The 25,482-nt window shown below is 47.0% G+C and overlaps 1 protein-coding gene across 1 annotated transcript in view; it reads left to right on the forward strand.

The window, feature by feature from the left end:
* SLC7A8 (solute carrier family 7 member 8) overlaps window positions 1-25,482 on the forward strand; it is a 125,250-nt gene that overhangs the window by 95,548 nt on the left and 4,220 nt on the right. Inside the window, exons 10-11 of the mRNA XM_085642895.1 lie at window positions 1,325-1,474; window positions 24,178-24,355. Coding sequence (XP_085499021.1) covers window positions 1,325-1,474; window positions 24,178-24,355 — 328 coding nt within the window. The remainder of the gene's footprint in view (window positions 1-1,324; window positions 1,475-24,177; window positions 24,356-25,482) is intronic.

Raw genomic sequence — 25,482 nt, forward strand, 5'->3', positions numbered from 1 at the left:
CTTTCTCCATTACACTCAGACTAATATTCTGCACCCTTGTCCGCCACCACAGTCGTTTTAGAAACTTAAGCCCAGCCGCCTTTTCCACTAACCACTAACCCTTTCTGCATTCTCCACCACAACCAGCACTCTACACTCTATAACTACCCACCATCGTATGCAGTCTCAGACTCTGCTCCTCATGTAGCAGAAAGAATGTGTAATCTTTCACAAGTTTTCCTTACTTTACTCGCGACGGCCATCAGCTATGGACTGCTCCCTAACGTCTGCTTTGTTTATTGATCAGCTATGGACTGCTCCCTAACGTCTGCTTTGTGTATTGATCAGCTATGGACTGCTCCCTAACGTCTGCTTTGTTTATTGGTCAGCTATGGACTGCTCCCTAACGTCTGCTTTATTTATTGATCAGCTATGGACTGCTCCCTAACGTCTGCTTTGTGTATTGATCAGCTATGGACTGCTCCCTAACGTCTGCTTTATTTATTGATCAGCTATGGACTGCTCCCTAACGTCTGCTTTGTTTATTGATCAGCTATGGACTGCTCCCTAACGTCTGCTTTGTTTATTGATCAGCTATGGACTGCTCCCTAACGTCTGCTTTATTTATTGATCAGCTATGGACTGCTCCCTAACGTCTGCTTTGTTTATTGATCAGCTATGGACTGCTCCCTAACGTCTGCTTTGTTTATTGATCAGCGTTGTTGTGCATTCATTATCCGCTGCATGCATGGCACAGCTGCATTCAAGGCAGTACATTGGGGCTTCCTCAAGAGGGCGTGCAAGAGAGAGTTCAAGAAAGAAAATGAGGGATTGTTAGAGAGAGTAAAGTATTTAAAGAGATGAAAGGCAAGAGAACCTGTGTGATGCAACACATGATATGGACAGAACGACGATGGAGGAACGTTTAGCAAGGAAGAAGGGAACCTACTAATAAAAGAGGAGAGAACCTGAGAGATGGTGAGATTGCTGATGAAAGAGAGAAACCTAGGGCGGGAGGCAAAGAGGGGTGGGATGTAGAAGAGAAACAACATGGAGATAAAATGAGAGCAGTAAGGAAGCCTTTGGGAGACAGAGGAGACCCATATGATTGAAAAAAAGATGAAGGCAAGTAAAAATCTTAGAGGGGAAGGAACCATAGGATGGCTAAAAGGCTGACAAATAAAGAAGGGACATAAATGAGAGCGAGAAGGAGACATGCAAACAAATGGAGAGATAGATGACAGCCGATAGCGAAGTTTGATATGCCAAATGCAAATGAACCGTAGATTTGATGCAGCTGTCTCCAGTGCCACTCTCTGTTTACGACCGTCTCTTCCTCCTCCAGTGCCTGTCCACCCTGCTGATGCTGGTCACCAGCGACATGTACACCCTCATTAACTACGTGGGCTTCATTAACTACCTGTTCTATGGTGTCACCGTTGCTGGTCAGATCGTGTTACGCTGGAAGAAGCCTGACCTGCCTCGGCCCATCAAGGTAAGATGGTTGAAGCGTAGTGCCTCCTGCTGTAAAGTTATGGCCAGCCTCAACTTCCCATTGCAGACACCACTCTATGGGTTGCCAGCATTCCAGGGAGTGGCTATGGATCTTCTGCCACAACAGATATGGCATACAATGTGTGCCAGAAATCAAACATAAGGGAACAAGCAATTTCACCAATAAATACCAATAATGCAAATTAAAATAGGAGTTTAAAGACAAAAGTCTCTCCAGAAATGCAGGCGCTCGTGGGCCTCAGGAACAGCATCTGATTTGGATATCTAAGCTTAGTGAGGTCAGCAGACCAGAATTGCATTCAGAAGCGTGGGCGGGCAGCTGGGCTGGCCTGAAGTGTAGGGTGTAGGTACCTGGTAGCTGTGGAGGTAGCCAAGTTTGCAAGTAAAGAACTTCTGATCCAGCCCATAGTAGTGCAGGTTATATCAGGAGTTTAGGGCCCGTTACAGAGGTTTGGAGCAAGTGGAGGCCCTTGGCCTAGTCAAGCATTCAAGTTTGTGGAGACACGTTCAAGCACAGTAGGTGGCATCATGAGTTGAAGAGAATAAGGCAGTCTCTAATCATGTTGAGTATCATCTATCATAGCAGGACACACAAGCAGATAGAGCATGGCCTGGGATGTAGCATTATGTTAGGGCAGATACAAGACAGTAGGGTAGGCCTTGAATGAAAAACCCTGCCCGCAGCTGCAAGCAGACAATGAGGGTTGTTTCTGGCAGATTTTGCTGAGAATAATGGAAATTAGGATTGCAGCTTCCATGTTCAGTAGCTGTAGCTTACATGCCAATCAGATCAAAGTGTTGCTAACTGGGCACCTGGACACGGTCACAGGAAAAGGTTCCCCTGGTGATGAAAGTGAATATCAGTGATAGGAAGGAAAAACTCACTGTGGCAGGAACTGTGTTCGTTGAAAGGAACAGAAGCGGTCGAGGACCATAACAGGAGCAGACATAGTATATGGCTGTGCTAATTATGAGGCGGGGGACCTGCTGTAAGGTTGGGTTTAGTGAAATTGGTCATGAACACTCTCCTGTTATCCTGGTCGTTTCATGACGAGCATGCGCCAAGGACCTGTCTTGAATCAAAGTTCTACTGGCAGAGCATGACAGGTTATGGACCTTTCTCGGATGACAGGAGTGATCTGATTGTGGCCCGGAGGTTGTCCTAGTGATGGTGCTTGCACTGAGAAGCATTGGTGTCTCTTATTGTCTTAGGAGGTAGTTGGATTTGGGTGTGGTGAGTAGGATCATGATGGAGGTCGAGCGGTGACTATTGAGAGTCTAAGGATTTATATTTAGGTTGGCCGCTTGGGTGGCTGTTATTGTTGTGCATGAGTCGCAGGACTTCAGTTTTATTCTACATCTGAGTGAGCGTCAGTCTAGATGGGATAAAGTTAGAGAGATGCTTTTTTCTTGAGTTCTTGGTCACTGCGATGATTTAGATGGGCCTCCTTAAGCCACTTTTGAGATAAACATAAGATTCTTGGACTATGGGTTGACTGTGATCAGTGTGGTAAACAAAGTGGGTTCTGCAACATAAAATCTCTTCTGTATTCACCTGGTCGCATCATTCGCTCTCTAGTGCTTGAGTCAGGAACTGGTAATACAAAACCTTTTTCTACCCCTGGTTGGCTGTGACATAGGCAGAGCCTGAGTATGACGTTGACCGCAAGCCAACAATACCCCCTTACATATCCACCATTTTAGATAATTGTTTTATCATTGTGTTTGAAGGTGCACTGAGAGAGCTCCTAAAAGTTCGTTGAAGGACCTCGAAAGAACATTCAAGCGGCGAAGAGAGCATCGGGATAAAAGCTCGATGCTAAATCGAGGTTTTTCAGGGATATTCTCGAGTTAATTCAATATAGCCTGAGAATGACCATTGGTGAAGGCGGTGTCCTGGTATTCTCTTACGTCATATTGGATTATGAGCATGATCTTGAAGGTTTACCAAACTGCCACAAGAAGTTCAGTCTTGACAAAGAGCATCCAGTATGCATGCTCTGTCTTCTAAGGGAACATAAACCTGAGGATAGTTATGCCTGTTCAGGCTCAAACCCAAGACTTTAGTGGCAAGGTTTGACTCGCCCTTTGGGAGGCTGCAAACATGGCTAGGCTTTCAGAGCTGGAGAGGCAGAAAAGAAAGGCTCCGGGGATGAAGGAGCAGGGTTTCTTCAGCAGAGTCAACCCTGAGGAAACTCCGGGAGAACACCAGAACTCAGACCTCAAGGAAGTTCTTCATAAGTTCAATGATTCAATCCCCCAAAACGTAGATCCTCCGTCTACTTTTCCCCACACAAGCCATTGGAGCCATCGAAAGGCAAGATATCCAGGCCACCAAGTAAGCTGAAACCTTCAGGCAAAAAACATAGAAACACAAAAGACACATGCCCTCAACGCTAAAAAAACAAGCATTTGCAATGCAATAGGTCTCGCATTACTGAAAGTTTGAGCTATTGCTGTTGCAAACAATAATGCAACGCCAATAGCTCAAACTTTCAGTAATGCGAGACCTATTGCATTTTTAATGCTTGTAATTTACTCTTCTTGGGGAATGTCCACCTGGTGGACTCCGCCGGATGGTGCACTTACGCATCTCCTAGAAGATCATTTGCCGGCGTGACTCCAGCTACGGCAGCATCCTCCATCCGCCCTGCGGACTCTCACCCTTCTCAAAGGGACCCCTTAAAACAAGAGCGGATTTGTGAATCTCCCCCGGAACTGCGCGCCAGGGCCTGTCTCCTCTCTAATGAAAACCTTTAATCATATTCAGATAGGTTACTGTTCAGGGGGAAAATAGAAATATGGATTTGATGGCAATACATTTCCATCGCTGGCTAAGCCCACAGCTTAATTGTCCTGTCCCAGGGCTCACACATTTCATTGTTCGCTGGGTGCTTAAGTCCCGCTCTCATTTTGTGTCGGTGACATTACTGCTGATGGGCCTAATACTCTCATAATTTGAAAAGGGATTGCATGATAAAACGCAGAGTATTAAAAGAAAAGGAAAAAGAGGGGGGACAGTAAGAGGGGCTGGGGGACAGGGAAGGATGGGGGGCTGCAGCTGGATTTCACTTTTGAAAAAAAAAGTCATTTTCTTCAAAGTCAAATCATTGTTTTTATGAAAGTGGAAAAGATGGGTCTGCAGATCGGTCCGGCAGTGGCCGGCGCCCTCATTATTGTCCTAATGGTTATTAATTATTAGACAGGCGAGACCTAAAAATACTGATTGCATATGTGGATCACGTGCTGCGCGCGCACGCACACACACACAAACACAAAACACACACACAGGCACACAGAGACAAACACGCTCACACACACATACAAACCACACACAAACACAAGCACGCACACACACAGAGCACACACGCACCCTCACACACACAAAACACACACACCTCCCCCTCCCAGAGACCCTATGAACCTATTGAGACGTGAAGCGTTTTAAGCGCCCCGAGAGCGCATTAGGCGCTTTGGGCACTACCAGGGGTCATTTTCCTGTACACATTCTCTCCTCCCAGCGCAGGGACAGCGAGAAACGGCTTCTAAAAGTATTAATTTTATCCTGGTGGTTAGACCTGGCACCATTGGCGTGAGTCTCCCTTCCATTTTTTCGCTGTGCCTCCTCGGTTTTTCTGGTGATAGATGCTCTGGGCGCTGCGCCACTGTCATTCAGTGCCGCAGCGCAGATGCTCCCTGTATAAAGATGACATATGAATTGATGTATCACTGATTGGCTTATTTGTTCTACCTGTTAGTCCCTAGTAATGTGGCCTGTGTGTGCCCAGGACTGGTAAACCAAATGCTGCTGGTGGGCCTGCAGCGCTGGTTTGCGTCACCCACAGAAGCAGCTTGTAAAGTGGGTCTCAGACCTGCCACTGCAGTGTCTGTGTGCAGTCTAGAACTGCCATCTTGGCTGTGAAGTGCCCCCACTTCCCTGCCCCTGAACCTTCCCTTGGCATCCTGTAAGCCACCCCTATGTTAGGGTGCATTGTATGTGTAAGGTAGGACATGCTCTGATGTGTGTAGCATGTCCTGGTAGTATATTACACCCAATTTCGTTTTTCACTACTGTAAGGCTACCTGTTCTCCATAGGCCAGAATAGGAGGTTTTGGCTATTACATTCTATACTCCTAACTGACCCATAGAACATGGTAGAAAAACAAATTTAATATGCCTGAGCTCAGAATATTAAAATACATCTTTTAGTGAAGATTATTTTTATATTCTGTGTTTGAAAATACCACTTTTATAATGTAGGTACTTTCTTGCCTAAGCCTTCCAGTGTGCTCTGCTGTTATGTGTATTGGCTGTCTGGTTTTGGAGGGACAGGGCAGGCTGAGTCAGACCTGGGTTGAATAGAGAGATCTGCCTTGGAGTGAGGGGAGGGGAAGCTCCTGCACTTGAATAGGGCTGTGCCTGGCAAGGTGAATGCTGGCTCCACCTCCCACTGTGCGTCTGAGGGCAGACCCCCTCTTTCTGAAAGGAAGGATGCAGCCTGGTAAACAAAGTGCTCCAGGGCTGGGCAGAACTGGTTCTGGCTGAGTTCAGTGACTTGTGACTCTTTAGAACAAAGACTTTTAGGATATAAATATCTGTGCTGAAACCCCTACAATTTGTATTGCCCCTGGATTTCAAGACCAACCTCTGTCCGTGGATCTAAAGAAAGCTGCAGGAGAGGACTGTCCTGGTGTTGTGTGCTGTTCCCTGGATTGGCCTGCAGTAGTTTTCATTGCACTGGAAAAAGGGGGGAAAAGGAGCTGTAAGAGAACTTTTTAATCTTGACCCTGCAATCACCCAAGGGCTAGAGAGAGAACTAGCCTCCTGACTGAAGTCTCAGGACCAGTAGACTTCATTTTCGTCGCAAAGGTCTGTTAGCGAGCCGCTGCAGCCGAGGAGCGTGAAGAAAATCGTCGCTACACCTACAGAGCGTAAAGAAAATCATCGCTTCGCTGCCGCTGAAGGCTCGCTAGCCTGATCATCGCCCCACAGGTTTGCGGCCAGAAAATCATCGCTACAGCTGCTGAGCGTAAAGAAAATCGTCGCATCGCTGCCGCTGAGGGCCGCTGGCCTGATCATCGCCCCGCACATTTGCGGCCAGAAAATCATCGCTACAGTTGCTGAGCGTAAAGAAAATCGTAGCATCGCTGCCGCTGAGGGCCCGCTGGCCTGATCATCGCCCCGCACGTTTGCGGCCCGAAAATCATCGCTACAGCTGCTGAGCGTCCGGAAAATCAGCGCTAACCCCTGTTAGCGAGCAGCCGTGACCAGAGCGTGAGGAAAAACAGCGCTAATCCACCGGAGTGACATTTCTTGTGGATTATTTGCCAACATCTCAGAACTGTGAGTAGAGGGGTCACAGAGACCACTGTCCTGAACTGAACTTTACCTTACTCATTGGAATCGCCAAAGGTTCGACGGAGGGATAATAAATATCACATATTAATCACGTGCACGCGAGCACCTTAAAATGAATGGTTTCATTCGTCTTTGTAATTTGGCAAATATTCCGTAACTTAACGCCACACTATGCACGGACCCCAAAAGACGCATTCACGCACTTCGTGGTACGAACACACGAGCCGCAGACTAAAAACTAATTAGTGCCTGTGGCTACAGGGCAGGAACACACCAAACTAAAACTACACATTCGATTTCCAGGACAAACTAAATTGCACCTAGTTTCTGCTCACCGCTACTTCAGCGGGAGCTGGAAGAGGACACACATTTTGAGCAGTTTATTTTGTTAAAACATGCACATTGCGCATAATGTCGTTCCCTTACCTTGGAGGGCGTTGAGGAATCCATGTGCCACGCCAGTGGCGGGCGGTGAGGAGAGCGGTGTTTCCCCTGCAGTGCGCAGGACTCCCTGCCCTCCGCTGCCAGTGTTACCTGGAGAGACGCTGCGTATTCCGCTGTCCTCCAGCCCCGCCGCAGCTGCGTGTCCTCGGCTCCTGGCAGGGTAGGGAGAGGCTGCCGGAGATTCCTGACAAGGCTCGGCCTGTCGGAAAACCCGGCCTGGATTCACGCTTCTGCGCGCAGCCCTGCTGTTAACTTAATAACATTTGTGAGAAAGCACAAAGTGCTCTTTCCTTCAACAAAGCCTTCGCATGTCTTACAGTCTCTTCTGGGGTTTCAAAAACATCTCGAGGCAAGTCAATATTTGGTGGCCTAAATTATGGCATATTTTTTCCATGGAAAAGCAGGTGGCTTTAATAACTCATAGGATGGGCACATTTGAAAAGATCTGAATTCCATTTAAAATATTTATCAAAAATGCGGGAAGACATGGAGCTAGTCCATTACATATGTGTAAGTAGATCTTCATAGATCAGGAATCTGTAGGCCGACTTCTCCCCCTTTGTCTATCGTGGAAGATGGTGCTCTTGCCGACCAGAATTAACAAGCGGCAGGGCAAGCGTTCGCTTTGACTTTTGCTTGAAAAACAAAGAAGCCCGCGAGTGGTGCGCGCGCCTGCACCACTGCGAGCCATGTGGTTTCAATTATCGCGCCCGTGTCTGGGCACGATAATTGAAACCACATGGCCTTTAGTGCGCGTAATAGACACCAATAGGCCATGGGCAGAGCAATGAGCCCGCCTTTGGCCTATTGCGTGCTCTCTTGCTAAAAAACACGCACGCAAAGGCCAATAGCGGGGCACAAAAGGAAAAGCACACGCACGAGCGTGTGCGATTCCAGGCTCCGTTTTGGAAACCCCCACAAAAGGACTCTCGCTGCGCGAGCAGAGCTGCGCACTGCATCGCTAGGCGCGAGACCTAAAAAGCATCCAGTTGAAGGAGCTTATGATTCTTCCCATCCTGTGCATTAAAAGAAAAAGACACAGGTAAGGATCTGCTCAAAGGCATCTTCTGAGTGTAATTTAACTTGAAAAGGGGAGGAGCGCCAAGGACCCCGCAAAAATAAAATATGAAAATGCCCCCAACATCACTGATGTCTAGAAGCAGAGGGCACTGGAGTTCAAGGTCGAATACCTCATTTAAAAGTAAAGGGCTTTTGAGGAAGCCAAGTCCTAACATAGGGCACAAAACCTTTAGGGGTGAAGAAGCCACATCAGGAACTAGAAACGCATAAAGCACTTGACAGACTCAAGGAAGTAGCGCTGGAAATGGAGATGGAAGAGGAAGAGTATAATAACACACACTGTGAGGCAGAGTGGTCAAGCTTTGAGACATATAAGGAAGAAGAGACACTGTGGCAGGAAATTGAGACTGGCTCTCCATAGACAGAGGTGGCCATTGATCCCACAAGACTTCCTCCTCTGGATGACATATCCATGGGCCATGCAGTTGTCAAGAGGGCCGCAGTTGCTTTTGGGGTCCAGATGGAAGTAGAGAGGGAAGACACTCGCTTTCTTTTAGAGACCTCAAGTCCTGTCCTCAGGCTACCAAGAATTCCCCAGCAGGGTAAAGACGTTTTTAGCAAGTCTGATACATTTAAGATGCCGAGGATAGAAAAGAAGTTGTAGCCGTCCACCCAGAATCCACAGTACTTGCAACGACATGTAGAACCAGACTCAATGATGGTCTCAACGGCTAGGAAGAGGCCATTGTCACCATCCTCTCTGGAGCCACCACTAGACAAAGAACGCAAGAGGCTGGAAGTGATTGGAAGGAAGATGCAGACAGCGGCCACACAATGGCATATACCGGAAACAGTAACCCTCTACTCAACAGGTACGCAGACCAGCATTGGGAGGAAAGGAAGGACTTTAGATCGCACTCACCCGAGGAATATTAAAAAAGAGATATGGTGGTGTTAGATGAGGGCAGGAATATCACCAACTCATGTATCGATGCAGCGGATACAGCCAGCAGGCACCTCGGCACAGGTACTTTTTAAAGAAGATATGCATGACTACTCATGTCTGGGTTTAAATCCAAGGTCCAAGGAAATATTGTGGACATGCCTATCACACACCATGCATCACACCAGAAGTGCAGCAAATCAGATGCCATGAAGACGTCTAGGGATACAGCCAGAGCTGTGGGGCTTTGCATCCTTTCAAACCTTCAATGAGACCGTGGGGAATCACTGACGGGAGAGGGCAGGGCAAAGCACCATACACCGCGTTAACACAAAGAGTGAATCTGTGCGCCCCACCTGAAGAGGTACCAGCCCCTGCAGCAGAATTTGTTTCGCAGCAGAGGCAGCATCTATACAGAGGCAGCCAAGTGCCGAGACGTCCCCCCCCTGTAAACAAACCCTGTAGTTGAGAGATTAAGGGACTTCCTAAGAAGTTGGAAATTCGTCCCAATAGATAAGCAGGTGATCAACCTGGTGACACTGATATTGTATTGAGTTTCTAAAGGAAAAAAACACAACACCTGCAAAACGAACTGGGTACAAAAGGACTAGATGCAAGTACTGCAAACAGAAGGACCTGAACTGCTACAGGAAGAAGCAATATACATATTCTCTGTAGAGGAAAAGGCACAGAGTGTGTACTCCATCTATTTTCTGGTCCCAAAGTAAGACCTGACTGTGCGACCTATTCTGGAGCTGTGGTTTGCTAACCAGTTTATCAAAACTCATAGTTTCCAGGTGACCGCCTTCCTGAAATTGATGATGGAGAAGAAGAATAGGAGGCGACTGTAAATGTAAAGGATGCCTACTTCCACATCCCGATGCACATATCGCACAGGAAATATCTCCGGTTAGGGATAATATTGGTGTTCAAGGTGTTACCCTTTAGCATAGAGCCTGCACCGAGTGTCTTTCAAAAAACTCTAGCAGTGATAGCAACACATTTAAGAAATAAAACCATTCATGTGTATCCCTGTCTGGACAAATGGCTGGTAAAAGTGAGAACATGTTCCTGTGCTGGGGTTCTGAGTGAAGTGGAAACCGTCTTTCCCAATCCCACAAACAAACAAAAAAACTTTGCTGGGGGCAGAATTGGCCACAGTCAAGACAATGACTTACTTTGCCCTGAAGAGGGTGAGGACACTGCGGGGGCAAGCCGACCATCACAAGACATCTCAATTTCTGACAGTGGAGACTGTTGTGCATAATGGTATCTTTTATCCACCTGATTCCAAACACAAGACAGGGAAAAAGGCAATTTAGATAATACACAAGACAGGGAAAAAGGCAATTGAGATAATACACAAGACAGGGAAAAAGGCAATTGAGATAATACACAAGACAGGGAAAAGGCAATTGAGATAATACACAAGACAGGGAAAAAGGCAATTGAGATAATACACAAGACAGGGGAAAAGGCAATTGAGATAATACACAAGACAGGGAAAAAGGCAATTGAGATAATACACAAGACAGGGAAAAAGGCAATTGAGATAATACACAAGACAGGGAAAAAGGCAATTGAGATAATACACAAGACAGGGAAAAAGGCAATTGAGATAATACACAAGACAGGGAAAAAGGCAATTGAGATAATCTCGTGGTTGTAACGGGCAAAGCCAGCAAGCAGTTGAAACGGTTGAGCAAGGGCGACACAGTAAATTGGAGACTGTGTGATATCCCCCCACCACAGATCACCATAACAACAGATGGCTCATATGTAGGATGGGGAATCACACTTAGAGAAGTTAGACATAAGAAGGTTCTGTTCAGCTCAGGAGATGAGAAAAACTCATCAAAAAATGATTTACAGGTACTGAATGACATTCAGAGCCATTTATGTAACAAAAGGGTCCAAATCCCAATGAACAAGAAGAGAGAACTGCTTCTTTCCCACTTTCAGCTAGCAGAGAACCCCTACAGGTGGGCCTTGCGAAGAAACATATATCTGGGAGCAAGCCATATACTAGGAGTAGAAAACAGGCATATGAGTTAAGTAGACAAACACCTGCAGAAAATGGCAACTAAAACAGTTCCTAGTAGAGACAGTAATCCTTTACAGGGAAATACCACAAATAGACCTGTTGCAACAGTAGAAAATATCAAATTTGAGGCATGTGTGGCTGTAGATACTCATTCCTGCCATCTAGTGCTGGACCTGGATTGTTTTTCTTCAAATAAGTATTTTGAGTCAATAGGTACGCTGACTCCTCCTCTTAGAGATCAATGCGCATGGTCATCGACTCCATTGTTAGATTGTTTTCTTTCTGCTGTCCGGTTTGACGAACGACCTTTACAACGCGGCCGTTACACCGCAATACATTTACATCGCAGTCATTACAACGCAAGTCGTTACAACGACTTGCGCTGGATGGTGCTCTACACTAAGGAATAGTATGATTTACTATTCCAACACCTTCCCTACTGTTACACACACTCAAGTTGGAATAGTAAATCATACTATTCCTAAGTCCAGCGCCTCTAGCGCCAGTCGTTGTAACGACTTGCGTTGTAATAACCGCAATGTAACGTACCGCGATTTAAATTATTGCATTGTAACGTCACATATTCGTCAGGTTTGGATGTTTGCTCCAACTTGACACCGTATCTGTGCACTTTTCAGTTCACACAGTTCCTTTCCTGAGTCGGCATTGTACTTCAATCGCATCTCCCTTACTTTCTGTCTCGGGTCGACATTTAATTACTTCACTCAAACTGGGCCGAGACAACCGCAGCCCCTCCTGTGCCTCGCCCTTTGAGGCCTACTCCCATCTGTTTGTCGAGTCTCTCCACCATGCCTCCACAATGATGGAATGGATGCCATTCTGGTACTTTCCTCGCTGCCACGCAAAGTATCCTTGAACCTATCTCTATCAGGTCTGCAATCTGCCTGTCCCCCAAACACAAGACCAACTGCGATGCTTGCTGCTCCTTCCGCTCCACGAAGACTCTTCCCTACCATCGCGCTCATCGACTCGAGATGTCACGGAGGGGCAGTTATGACGCCCTGGAGCTCTTCGGACCTGAGGACATCGAGGGGAAACATCATCCACAACCGTCCACTGCAGATGAATACGCTTTCTCACCCAAAGAAATTTCTGGCTCCAACCTGGAGATCAAGGACCTTCCGCCATCCCAGCTGTCCGTGAGTGCAGCACCCCCTGCCCTTCGACACCGCCCATAACCTGAGCAGTCTTCAGCCAAAGGGTACTCTGGAGCACCAGAGGCAGACTTTCTGACCACTACTGCCTTTGGGCCATGGTCGCCACCAGCAAACCACTTTGGACGCTCCGCTCAGTTCTGACTTGACATCTAAGACTGACCGCTGCGGTACTGGCTACTCCAACACCAGCTGCAAGCTGACCCTCAGCACTGACCACATCTGCCTCTGCGCCAACCAGAACCTAAGTGCTGAAGCTGAAAGTACCCTCTGAGCCGAAGACCTGTGTATTGACCAACAAGTCCGACACTGGCACAATCGAGCTGATTCTCCATAAGAAGCAAAAGTAGCTCTACTCAAGGGAGAAGCATCTGGTAATCCCCCCCCCCCCCCCCCACATGGGCCACATCCTTTCCCACCCTTCGGGCCCTGCTGTTGCACCTTCAAAAAGTCAACTGTCCTTCGAGGAGGCCTTGAACAATTTGATTCTGGCAAAATAATGCATGGAAGCGAATAAGGCTACCAGCCTCAAACTACATGCAGAATCATTCCCTCATCTTAGTTCTCAGCCTCAGTCTTCACCCTCCCCACCTGCTTCTCCAGGAGACCCTCTTGACATCACACCTCAGGGGTCTCCACACTCTGACATGTGAGGGCATAGGGAGGGGACGATGATGGCACTTTTGAAACCCCTCCACAGGGTGACCCATGGTACTCCTACGATGTAGACCAACCAGGGGATACAGATTCTGACATTTACCCTTCCCGCCCCTCCCCTCCGGACGATTCCACATCCTATCAGGAACTCATTGGTTGGGCTGCCTTCTTTCATAATAACTCCACACTGAACCCTCAGAGAAAGAGTTACTCTTTGAAACCCTCTCTTCCACTCACTGCTCCACTCAGTACCTCCTAATGCTTATGGGCATGCTACATCACACTCCTGACATTTTCAAGGACCCTATCAGAGCTAGCATTATAACACCTAGGTTGGATAAAAAATATAAAGCCTCCCCTTCTGACCCCATCTATGTTCCGGGTCAGCTCACCCTGCCTCTCTGGTGGTCACTACTGCCTGAAAGCAAGCAAATTCCCAGGCCAGCGGGGATGCCCTGCAACCAGAAAGGGAAAGTAAACTAATAGATGCAGCAGGAAAAGGGTGGCAGCGCCATTTGCCAACCAATGGCTTATAGCTAATTCTATCAGCCTTCTAGGAAGAAATGATTGCGCCCAGTGGCATAAGATGGAGGAGCTCCTCAATATCTCCCAAAGGAGCACAGGGAAAGGGAACAAGAAGTAGTTTCTGAGGGCAAGCAGTTATCTAATACCTCTATTCGCTGTATCTAGATACAGCAGACACCATCCTTCTACACAGACATGCCTGTCCCCGTATTCTCTGGCTTCAAGCTAGAACTTCAGCAGGGCTTGTTGAGCATGCATTTTGATGGTCAACATCTCTTTTCAGACCTTAGAAAAGATCAAAAAAGATACGGAAACAGCCACTGCGATGGAGGCACTTCAAACACTCGCTCCCTGGGGCTCCTTTCGCCGCACACCTTACTCTGAAGGCTCCGAGACCACCTCCCCTAAAGTCTCCTCTTTCTATCAGCACACCCAGGGCCTGCAAGCTTTCCCCAGTGGGTATTGTAGAGGGTCCTTTAGAAGCAACAATTATAGAGGCAGTGGCAAGGGTGCCTCCCCAAAAGGAGCTACAACTACCGCCATATCCTGACGTGCCTGTTCTTCTCCCGGACCACACAACACCAGTCGGGTGGCTCCTGTAAGGCTTCTTTCCCACATGGCAAACCATCATCTCAGACCAGTGGGTGTTGGATATTATCCAAAATGATTATCGTCTGGAGCTCCTACCATGCCTCCCACCATTCCACCGTGCAAGCACAGACTTTACCCAGAACACCAAAGGTGGCACAAGGAGGTGGTCAAAACTCTCCTCCTCAAAGAGGCTATAGAACCCGTTCTGTGCCATCAGCAAGGCACTGGAGTATACTTGTGGTACTTCCTGATACCGAAAAAAGACGGGTCCCTCTGGCCCATTCTGGACCTCGGGCCCTTAAACAAATACATCCTTCCAGAGCAGTTTCATATTCTCACCTTTCAGAATGTCATTCCTCTTCTTCAGCAAGGCGACTTCATGGCCATACTCGACTTGAATGATGCCCATTTCCACATACCAATACATCCGGCCCATCGCTGGTATCTCAGGTTTGTGGTCAGCGGAAAACATAACCAATCGAAATTGCTATCCTTTGGGGTTACTAGTGCAACTCAGGTGTTTATCAAGTGCCTCAGGCTTTGGCTGCACATCTGCGGGAGGGCGTCCACATTTTCCCATATCTGGACGGCTGGTTGATCAAAAGTGCCTCCCACCAGCAGTGTTTCAAACAGTCACAGGTCACACTAGACTTTCTTCATCCCTTAGGGTTGACCCTCAACGCCACAAAATCCCACTTATTACCACTCCAGACTCAACCCTACTTAAAGGGTATTTTCAACTCGGAGGTAGGCATCGCCTATCCAAACTCTGCCAGGATACATTCCTTTCAGGCGCTGCACCCTCTGTTCCAACCAAATCAACAACTCGTGGTTAGAACAGTTATGCGCCTCCTAGCCATGATGGTTCCTGCATTGCTATAATTTCGCATGCCAGGCTACGCATGAATCCGTTGTAGGTATGCTTAGTGCAACAGTGGTCTCAGGCAGAGGTTAATTGGGACAATCTACTGTTGATCGGCTGCTGCACTTGTCGCTCTTAGCAGTGCTGGAACACCAATAACCTGATCATGGGTTGTGGGGCACACTTACAAGATCTGACCGTCCAGGGTCAGTGGGAACCCAGACATCAGGGCGTCCATATCAACTACATAGAGCTTCTGGCCGTTCACCTAGCACTGAAGGCTTTTCTACCTCATCTGTTAGGCAGGGTTGTTCTTGTCCAGATGGCAACATGACAGGAATGTACTATCTTTAGAAACAGGAAGGGACACGCTCTCCATAACTCTCTCAGCTGTCAAGACTATTTGGCATTGGGCATCCTGCCACAAAATTCATTTGCTAGCGGAGTACCTTCCGGGCATTGGACAACGATTCTGCTGGCCTCCTCAGCAGGATGTGGCAGCAAGTCCATGAGTGGGAACTCCACCCTCAGGTCCTCCACCACTGCTTTCGCAGATGGATTTTCCCTCAGATCCACCTGTTCGCAACAGCAAAAAACACACAACACCTGTGCCTGCTATGCGGCCAAGTGGAAAAGATGTGTCTGATATTCTCACTCAAAAGATATTGACTCTTTTGAAGCCGCTGTGAAGGACATTGCCCGCTACTTACTCCCCTTGTAGGTTTCTGGTCTAGCCTACACCTCTATACGATTGCACCTGGCTGCCGTGGCTGCCTCCCTTCAGCATAGACAACATATCTCTCTCTTCAGCACACCGGTCACTAAAGCTTTCATGGAGGGGCTCAGAAGGGTTATTCTCCTGGGTACCACCCCAGTGTTGTACTCACATGACGCATGGGTCCTCCTTTTAAGCCCCTCCACTCCTGCCCTCTTCAATTCTTCTCTTGGAAGGTAGAGTTTCTAGTTGCTATCACCTCACTTAGGCGCGTCAGTGAGCATTTGCATTAACCCTGGCAGAGCCTTTCTTCCAGGTACGTAGGGATGGGGTTGTCCTCCACACCAGCGCCAGTCGCGGAATGGACTCTTCATACTTTAATTGCAAAGGGAGCCCCCATGCACTATATCGATAGAACTTTGCCATTTAGAAAAGCACAACAACTTTTTGTCACTTTCTCCAAACCCCACAAAGGAAAGGCTGTATCCAAGTCAGGCTTTGCCAGATGGATAGTTAAATTCATTCAGACGTGTCATGCCAAAGCTAAAAGAACTCTACCCACTCCTCCTAGAGCACACTCTACTCGTAAGAAAGGAGCCTCTATGGCCCCTCTCACTAGGGAATGCACTATTAATAAGCTGGTACAGCACCTTTGTCGTCACTTTTCCACCAGTCCCACTGATTGTGTTAGTCCTAGAGAGGTACAGGGCATTCAACAAGCCGTTGATTCTGATAGTTCAAAGATGGCCACATTAAGTTTGGTTTTCTCTCCCCATGCAGATGTCACAAAGTCTCTGCCAAGATACCAAGTCACAGTGACACACTAAGAATGCCGAAGAAAGCGCACTTCAGCTAAACCCAGGGAGCTGCCACGGGTGGTGCGGTTCCTAAGATGACAGATGTCAGTGACTTGCAAGTACCAGAAAAACCACTTGCCATTATTAAAAAGTATATAGGCCTTCCACTAGGAAGTGTTATGCCCTAAAATAGAAAAGTTACCTATTCTGACACCACAGGTATAAATTCCAAGCACATATGTATGACAAGATGTTGTTAGTGAGATACTTCACTCGTGTGGCAGAATGCGCATTTGTCAGCAGTTGCAGGTTATATAAAAGTGTTAGATGGAAAAATTGTTTTCGCAATCCCAGCTATTAAATTGTTTATAGAGACAGTGAAGAGACTCTATCCGCATGTCCCTCATCAGCACCATGGTGGAGTCTAAATTTGGTGCCAGCAGGTCTGATGAAGGCATCGTGTGAGCCCCTGCAAAAGGCATCATTAAGATAACATTCACTTAAGGCACATTTCCTATTAGTGATGACCTCTTTGAGAAGAGTACCTGCATTTCAGACACTCCTATCTAACCACACACGTGACCCATGTCTGGGCCTACCCGGCGCACCTTGGTCGTTTAATGCATCACAAACAAAGTGATGGCTGGAATATTCCAATGAATCTAAGCCACTGCACATCAATCGAGCCACATCCCTGTTCATCGTTTCACCCCCTACAATCGAGCAGACTACAGCTCTATCAGCTTTCCATCGGAAGCCGACTAGCTCAGCAGAGAGCATTACAAACCTTACATGTAAGCAGAGCAGGAATGTATTACAAGCAGGTGATGCAGAGCAATACAAACACAGCACAGTTTTTCATTGGACACTCGCCCGGGCCCTGGGGACAGCTGTGACGAAGAACGTTATTGCTAGATGGACAGTGCAGACCAGTGAGCACTGGCGTTGAATGGCTGATCAGACGTAAGAAACTAAACTTAGAGAACATTCCGCGAGGAAAAAAGGGGCCAAGCTGCAGGCTTTCATGGCCAACGCAAAGCAGCTGCATGGTCTTCATAGCATGGTTGAATGAGCTACTGTTGTGTGGACATAGAAGTATGCCACGAGGTAGCAGTGAGACAGTCCGTACTCAAATATTGATTCTCACCCACTACCATTTTGAACCCACGCCGCCCCTCAGGGGAGGTGAAGCCGCGATGTTACCTGTGCGCACCACCTGAATCTACGAATGATTTCATGCCATCAAAGAAACCGCGTGCCTGCGATAATGGCACTGCGGCTCGAAGCTCTCCTACAGTCAGATGGGACCTTCCCGCCTCCCCAGTGAAGAAGGGGCGTGGAAGAATAGAAGCAAAGGAACCTAGGCAAGCAAGGGGACATTGTTGGCTTATGGCTGAGCTCCTACTTGGGCTCTGCATATGTAAATTAGGCTTTAGATGAAATTACAATTATGGGGGCATAAATCACATCATTTTGGGAATTTGGCTTTAGGCCTGTATGTGAACCTTCCCAAATTACTCCATTCTGCCACTTTACGTAATTACGAGCTATTCACAGTAAAAATTTACCGTGAACCTTGCCCTTTGCTGTAAAAACTGACCTCAGATGCACACGGACAGCAGGACGGTGTCTTTGTTTTTGCACTATATTTTAGCGCAAACTGCATTCTTGCGTCAATATTTGCCATAAGGACGCATTTCGTACAAAAATATAACGCTGAATGATGGATTCCCATTTTGTGTGTTTAGTCATAATTTCGTATAATTTTGGTGGTAAAAATACTGTCCACAGCTTTAGGAAACTGTACATTTTGGGTTAAGGGGGTGATGGGGGGTTGGCGCTGCCGAGGCAGTGTCCCCGCTATACCGAGGCCTTAGCAGCTGGTTCATCAAACCTTCAACCAAGCCCCGAGAGGGTTCAGGTCAACTGGGCGCAGTTTAAGTGGAAGGAGGCGGACAGCGGGGTGCACGGTGTGGATGAGGCGGACAGTGGGGTGCACGGTGTGGATGAGGCGGACAGTGGGGTGCAGTTTAAGTGGAAGGAGGCGGACAGCGGGGTGCACGGTGTGGATGAGGCTGGCATCTTTGCTTCATTGCAGGACTGTTTTCTTGATGAAGAACCTTTTCAGGTTGTTGCCGGGACCCTGGGGTCGAGTGCTGATGCCCCTGATGACTCGGGGTTTTACAGGAATCACTGGATCTTTGGGAGCAGAATCTGATTTTATGTTTCTTGGCGATCAGAGACATTCTGTTGTTCATGCATGTTTTTTTGCTGTGTAGAATGCATTTCTTAGATTGATTGTGGGGAAGCTGGGGCGGGACTTTCACAAGATGGCATCAATGCAGTGGAAGAGCAAGCCGTCACCCTCTCAACCCCTAGCAGTGTCTTGTAGGAGTCTGTCAGTGTCTTGTAGACGTCTGTCTCCGAGGTCACCTTAGCTAATCTTCTGGTCTCAGCACTTGTTATCTAGTCTCCCAGTGGCACAGTCTCCAGCCAGGCACCACAGGGCCATTTCCCTGCCGATGTCCCCTCCACACCCTCTATCTCCCTTCCCCTCCATTAAGTCTCGTGGTTCCTGTGACTCCATATCTGTTTTCTCTGTAGTATCAGGACTTCGGCCCCTGACCCCAATAGTCCACCTGCTGAATGGCTCCATTGAGGTGTAAACAGGGCTGTAAAAACAGGCCCTCTGGCTGCTCGCTTCTGTGTCTGTGGCCTCAGTTTTCTGCTGACTTTCAGCTGACGTTCGCTCATTTTCCCATCTCTGCATGAGTGACCTTCGGCACATATCCACTATGCACCCGCCTGGAAGCGCCCTCCATTGAAGTTTAGCCAGGTCACAGCGAGAGTGGGAGGATGATGAAAGGAATCTTGTAATCTGAGGGCGAGGACCTTCAGTTCAGTCCAACCTGCTTTTATTATCCAAGCGATAAGGGTGGTTTGATCAGATCTAGCCCGTCTTATAATCTAATGGAACTTTACTATTCGACCCTTTCCTGGGCGATAAGAGCCCTCATGACCAATCGACCTGATTTTATTATCCAAGGGAGCTACCTCTTGTGAGGGGATGCCCTTACCGCATTGTGGGCGATGATGGCCCTCGGGCCCAACCAGCCTTCTGAATAGTATGAACTATGAAGACCCTTAGCCCAAAGTAGCGTGCTTCAACAATTGGAGGGACGCAGGAACTCGATACACCTAGCCTGCATCTGTGCTCTGTGAGTCCAGACTCCGGGTCATCCTTCGGGTATTTGTCGCGCTATAAAAGTTGCGTAAATAAATAAATAAATAAATCCAAGCAGCTCATGCAGTCTGAGGTGCCCATGGCCCAGCCTGCTCCTGTCATCTGAGGGATGAGAGCAGGCGGCTCCATCTTACCTGCTACCATCATTGTGGGATGAGATCCACCAGGCATACGTATCCTGCTCCTGTCATCTAAGAGTCAGACACTCAGTCCAGTATGTAGCCTCACCCCAGCATCGTAGACCCCATGTGTTCTCCAGGGGCGAAGGGTCATGCATTGGAGGAAGCTGAGCAAAGTTGGCCAAGCAAAGTGCCCCATCCACAGCCCCTGCCTCCCCTCGGCAGCCTGTCCTACATACAAGGCCCTCCTGCTCTGCCTTGAGTCAAAACAATCGGTTCTGTCGGGTTTATCAATTACTTTTCAATGTTCAAGAAACAGACAATTTACTTGTAACAGTATCAGAGATTTTTGAGAAAAGAAAGTGTAACACACACAGTGGTTAGATTTAAATTATATATTTTAGGTGATATCAAATATTCAAGGCTGTAGCAATATACATATTTAATTGCAAAAAGGAATCAAGTGACTGTGGTGAAGGAGTGACATGTGGTGATAGGTGATATAGACAAAACACTATGTACAAGACAAAAATGAAGGTACAGTAAAAAAGGGGGGGATTTTCTGTGTGTCGTTATAATTTTTGCACATATGCTCCAAGGTCCATTTAAGGGTTAAACTACAATCATGGGTGCTGTGCTGACATATATGATGCGTCAACGTTTCGACCCAATGCGACACTATATATCAAACCTACAGCGTGCAATACCACCCTGAAATATGACTCCCACCATCCTAGAAGTCTCAGAGACAATCTGCAATACGGACAATTTTTAAGACTACGATGAAATTGTTAAAAAAGAAGTGACTTCTATAAAGAGACAGATATTCTCATTAAAAAACTGAGGGACCGTGGATATCCGAAAGGCTTGCTAAACCGATCCAGGAAAAGGGCATGGTATCGCCCAAGGGAGACTCTCCTGGAGACCTCCAACAGAAGACATTCAGAAATTGGTATGTGTGACCACGTTTAATACACGTAGTCATGAAATCAAGAAAGTACTACTCGAGTACTGGAACCTGGTATGCACTGAAATTGAGAGCCAGGAGAAACCTCTATTTGCCTTTAAAAGAGCCAAAAACATCAAAGACTTCGGTGTGAGCTCCTACCTTGAAACTGAGAAACCAAGAGACATTCGACAACAACTCAATTTACCAATTTACCACCACTTCAAATGTAGCTCCTGCAAAGCTCCTGCAAAGCCTGTGAGTTTGCAGAGATTGGCTCATCATTCCAAGATTTAGGAAAGACTTATCAACTAAGACCACACAGCAACTAATAGCCAGAACGTCATATATGCCATACGATGCCCCTGCAACAAGATTTACATTAACCAAACAACTCAAAAGGTCAAGACAAGGATTCTCCAACACCAAAGAAGAATCCGCTGCATGGTCCAGGGAGCACCCCTGGTAGAAAACTTTTCCAAAAGCAGCCATAACGCAAACGACCCACGGTGGTGGGTACTTGAAAAGGCCACCCTCCATCCGAGAGGAGGTAGCATACTCCAACTGCTGAACTTCAAGGAACGCAGAGGGATCCATCTCCTAGACTCAGTGAAGAACGGGTTAAATGAGCTTGAGGAGACATACAAACAAATGGTCACACTTTAAAACTCTAGAGGCCTATCCGCACACACCTGCCGCGTAACCTCTTACATGTGATAGTCATCGAAACACTTCTAGACTGCCACGTAGAATCACGAGCCACTGATGTGCAGATCATGTTGCACTTTCATTGAACAGTCTTAATGTGACATTGACCAATTAACTCTTTTATGTGATAGTCATCGAAACACTTCTAGACTGCTACGTACGTAGAATCACGATCCACTCATGTCCAGATAATGTTGAACAGTTTTGATGTTACTTTGAATGGTCACATGCACGACCCATACTATATAAATTATATGAGAACTGCTTCTAGAATTACACCTCTAACTGTTCGCATCACCAATAGAACCGTGTATAATTAGTGCGGTAATGATTAGGGGGTTACGTGCTTTAAGACCTACTCTTTGTGGGAATGTAAATTTTACCTGATCGCTTTGATGCCTTGCATGAAATATGTAATATCCGTCATTATGTGCACAAATGCGTTTAAAATAGATCTGCCATTAATGAATTGGCTGGAATGAAATGTGTAGTTTTTAAAAAATACTCCCGCATGTACACACATGACTAGTCCTGCTGTAACTATATTGAAATGTAAATATGCACAAATGCGTTTAAAATAGATATGCCATTAATTCATTTGCTGGAATGAAATTTGGCTTAAGTACACACATGTTCAGCGCTACTGTAACTTTATTCAAAAGTAAACTTTTAATCACAGTACTTGCATTTTAAGCGCAACCCTAGCTACTGGCTTACGAGCTCACATGCACGTCTTCCATGACGCCTAGCGCTCTCATGACTCACACCGGCAGGCGTGCACGTCCCATGCACGCCAGGAATGCCATTAAATACCAACTTCGCTCCCCGGCCTCACTCTTCACACTGAGCGAGAGACGGAAGGACGCGTGCTGCCAGATCCCGGTAAGGAGAGAAATGAGACGGATATGACGATACTTTTAGAAACGCGTCTCCGCGTCCCAAGTGCCAGTGATTTACGATCCCCTCACAATAATGTTTTTCAGTAAAACGATCGACTGGCCACATCCACAGGCTCCAACCGACCGTTGGAAGTCTGAAATCTTTAAAGAAATTAATTGAGGTTTGTTTAAACCCGGATTTATTCTCCTTAAGTGTTAACCCCTATAATTCTTCACTTTGAGAGTGACTAAATGATTATTAATTCTTAAGGCTACATCTGGCTGATATATAAGGACCACTACCTGAATCAGATGCCCATCGCAGACACATTAAAGAATCTGCGCCTTGTCCTGAAGAAGACCCACTTTGACGCTTATTACAATTTGCACAACGCATTGGGTCGAAACGTCGACGCATCATATATGTCAGCACAGCACCCATGATTGTAGTTTAACCCTTAAATGGACCTTGGAGCATATGTGCGAATATTATAAAGACAAACAGGAAATCCCCCCCCCCCCTTTTTACTGCAAATTCATTTTTGTCTTGTACATAGTGTTTTTTCTATATCACCTATCACCACATGTCACTCCATCACCACAGTCACTTGATTCCTTTTTGCAATTAAATATGTATATTGCTACAGCCTTGAATATTTGATATAACCTAAAATATATGATTTAAATCTAACCCCTGTGTGTGTTACACTTTCTTTTCTCAAAAATCTCTGATACTGTTACAAGTAAATTGTATGTTTCTTGAACATTGAAAAGTAATTGATAAACCCGACAGAACCGATTGTTTTGTGTAACACTAATACCCAGGTTCTGAGGGACACCGGGTCACCCCATTATTATTGTTAAAATACTGCCTTGAGTCAAGGTTAGTGCCTTGGGCATGGAATGACGTTTACAGATTAGTCGGGCAATGACATTCCTCTGGGATCTTTACATTTAAACTCCACAAACCCTCTTTACTAGCAAACCATCAGAATACACGGGACAGGGCGGGGTGTCTGTGAGAGCAACTTGTTTTCCCTAGGAAAGGGGAGTCGTTATCAAGCCTTGGAGCAGTCCCTGATACAAAGAGTTCAGTTCATTCCCGAGCATGTGGCAAGATTAGCAGTTATTGTACATTTGGTTCCTGGAAAAGAGGCTTAAAACAAAACTTGGCGCACTCTGGATGGATTCAGAGAGCAGAGACTTAGTCCATCGGATGATGAGTTCAACTTTCAGAGAAACCACAACGATACAGAATACAGCATGTCTGCAATTTATGACCCGGTAAATCAATATACATAAAAATCACTGTTATTAATATACAAAAGAAAATCTGGAGTTGTGAGCTAGCCACCTCCCTTGATTTGTATGGTGTTCAAGGAACACGTGTCTGTCTCCGAAGGTGAATCTCTGCCTACCTGTGGTGTGTAGTGGGAGGTCCTGATATTTGTTGTCCTTAGTATGTTGTTCTGTCTCCGTGCACACCTCTGTCTGTCTACCGGTTTATGCAGAGAGGGACTGTGGTGGGAGGAGCTTGTGATGTCTTTAGTATGTTGATCTCCTCTCAGTACACGTCTGTTTCAGTGGTTTGCAGTGGGAGGTGAAAGCAATGACGTTAGTCTTTTGCTGTGTCTCAGGAGGTGTCTTTCTTTGCAGGTGAACCTCATCTTCCCAGTGATCTACCTTCTGTTCTGGGCCTTCCTGCTTGTGTTCAGCCTCTGGTCGGAGCCTGTGGTGTGCGGCATTGGGCTCGCCATTATGCTGACTGGTGTGCCCGTCTATTTCCTGGGCGTCTACTGGCAGAACAAGCCCAAGTGCTTCAACGACTTTGTGGGTGAGTGTTGGTGGCGAGATTATCTTCAGGGTTGGTGGGTGGATTGGAGGCTCCAAACTGTAGGAAGGTGGAATCTGACTGCATGGTCACCCTCACATTTTGCCTGGTGTTTTTCTGGTTTTCGACTTCGTTTGACCGGGATCCTGCTAATCAGGACCCCGGTCTATCTGCTTTCTCCCTAAATTGGTTGTTCATGTACTTTAGGTACACTCCATATTGGATTCTGGGGTACCCTTATAAGTTCCTAGTTTATGGTATACGATATACCCAGGGCATAGCTACCCCAGAGGCCTCTCAGGGGCTGCAGCATGTATTATGCCACCCCTGGGAGGCCATTCAAAATGACCCAACAGGTCTGCTACGGTAGCCTGTGTAAGGTGCTGCATGCACCCCTTACTTAGATATAGGTTCACTATATCTATCCATATCACTGCACATATAAACTTATCAGTCACCCCTATGGCAGGCTTTATCAATCCTGAAGGGAGGGTGCTGGGTTTTAAGTGAGAGGGTGCCCATGCATGAGCAGAGCCCCTCTGCAGCCTTCGGAACCTCTATTCCGGGGTTGTTTGTACTCTTAAGTGCATTATAACCTCGCGGTAAATGCTAACTTTAAAACGGCTGCATGGAAACATGTTGTGGTTGGTGTCAAACACCTTGGAATCATACCTCCACACCAGTAACTGGTGTGGTAGGTATGATTCCACCCTACTAGAGGGAGAAACATGACAACACCGGTACACCCAGTACCAACTTAACAGACCCTGGCATCATAAAATGGATGCTGCCAGCCACAGACACGAGTCTGCCCTCCTGCTGCTGGATGAAACTCTGGCAGGGAAAGGCTGGACAATAGGTTTCCTGTCACAGGGAGGTGTGTCCACCTCCCATTCAGGCTTTAGTGTATTGGGGCTGGGTGTGTGCACTCTGAGAGTGCTTTGATGTCTGCACTGGGGGCACATTTGGTGTCCCTGTGCATAGTCCAGCTCATACGGGGCTATCAGCACTTGCTCTGGTGTGAAACTGCAAAAGGACATGGATGTAGCCAACCCTGTGTCCTGACCCTCCCATAGGTGGGTCCCCAGAGTTTGTCCCACCCCTTCCTTGGGTATAAAGTAGGAACCCCT

The sequence above is a fragment of the Triturus cristatus genome, chromosome 1_1 (assembly GCF_964204655.1).
Source record: "Triturus cristatus chromosome 1_1, aTriCri1.1, whole genome shotgun sequence".
NCBI lineage: Eukaryota > Metazoa > Chordata > Amphibia > Caudata > Salamandridae > Triturus > Triturus cristatus.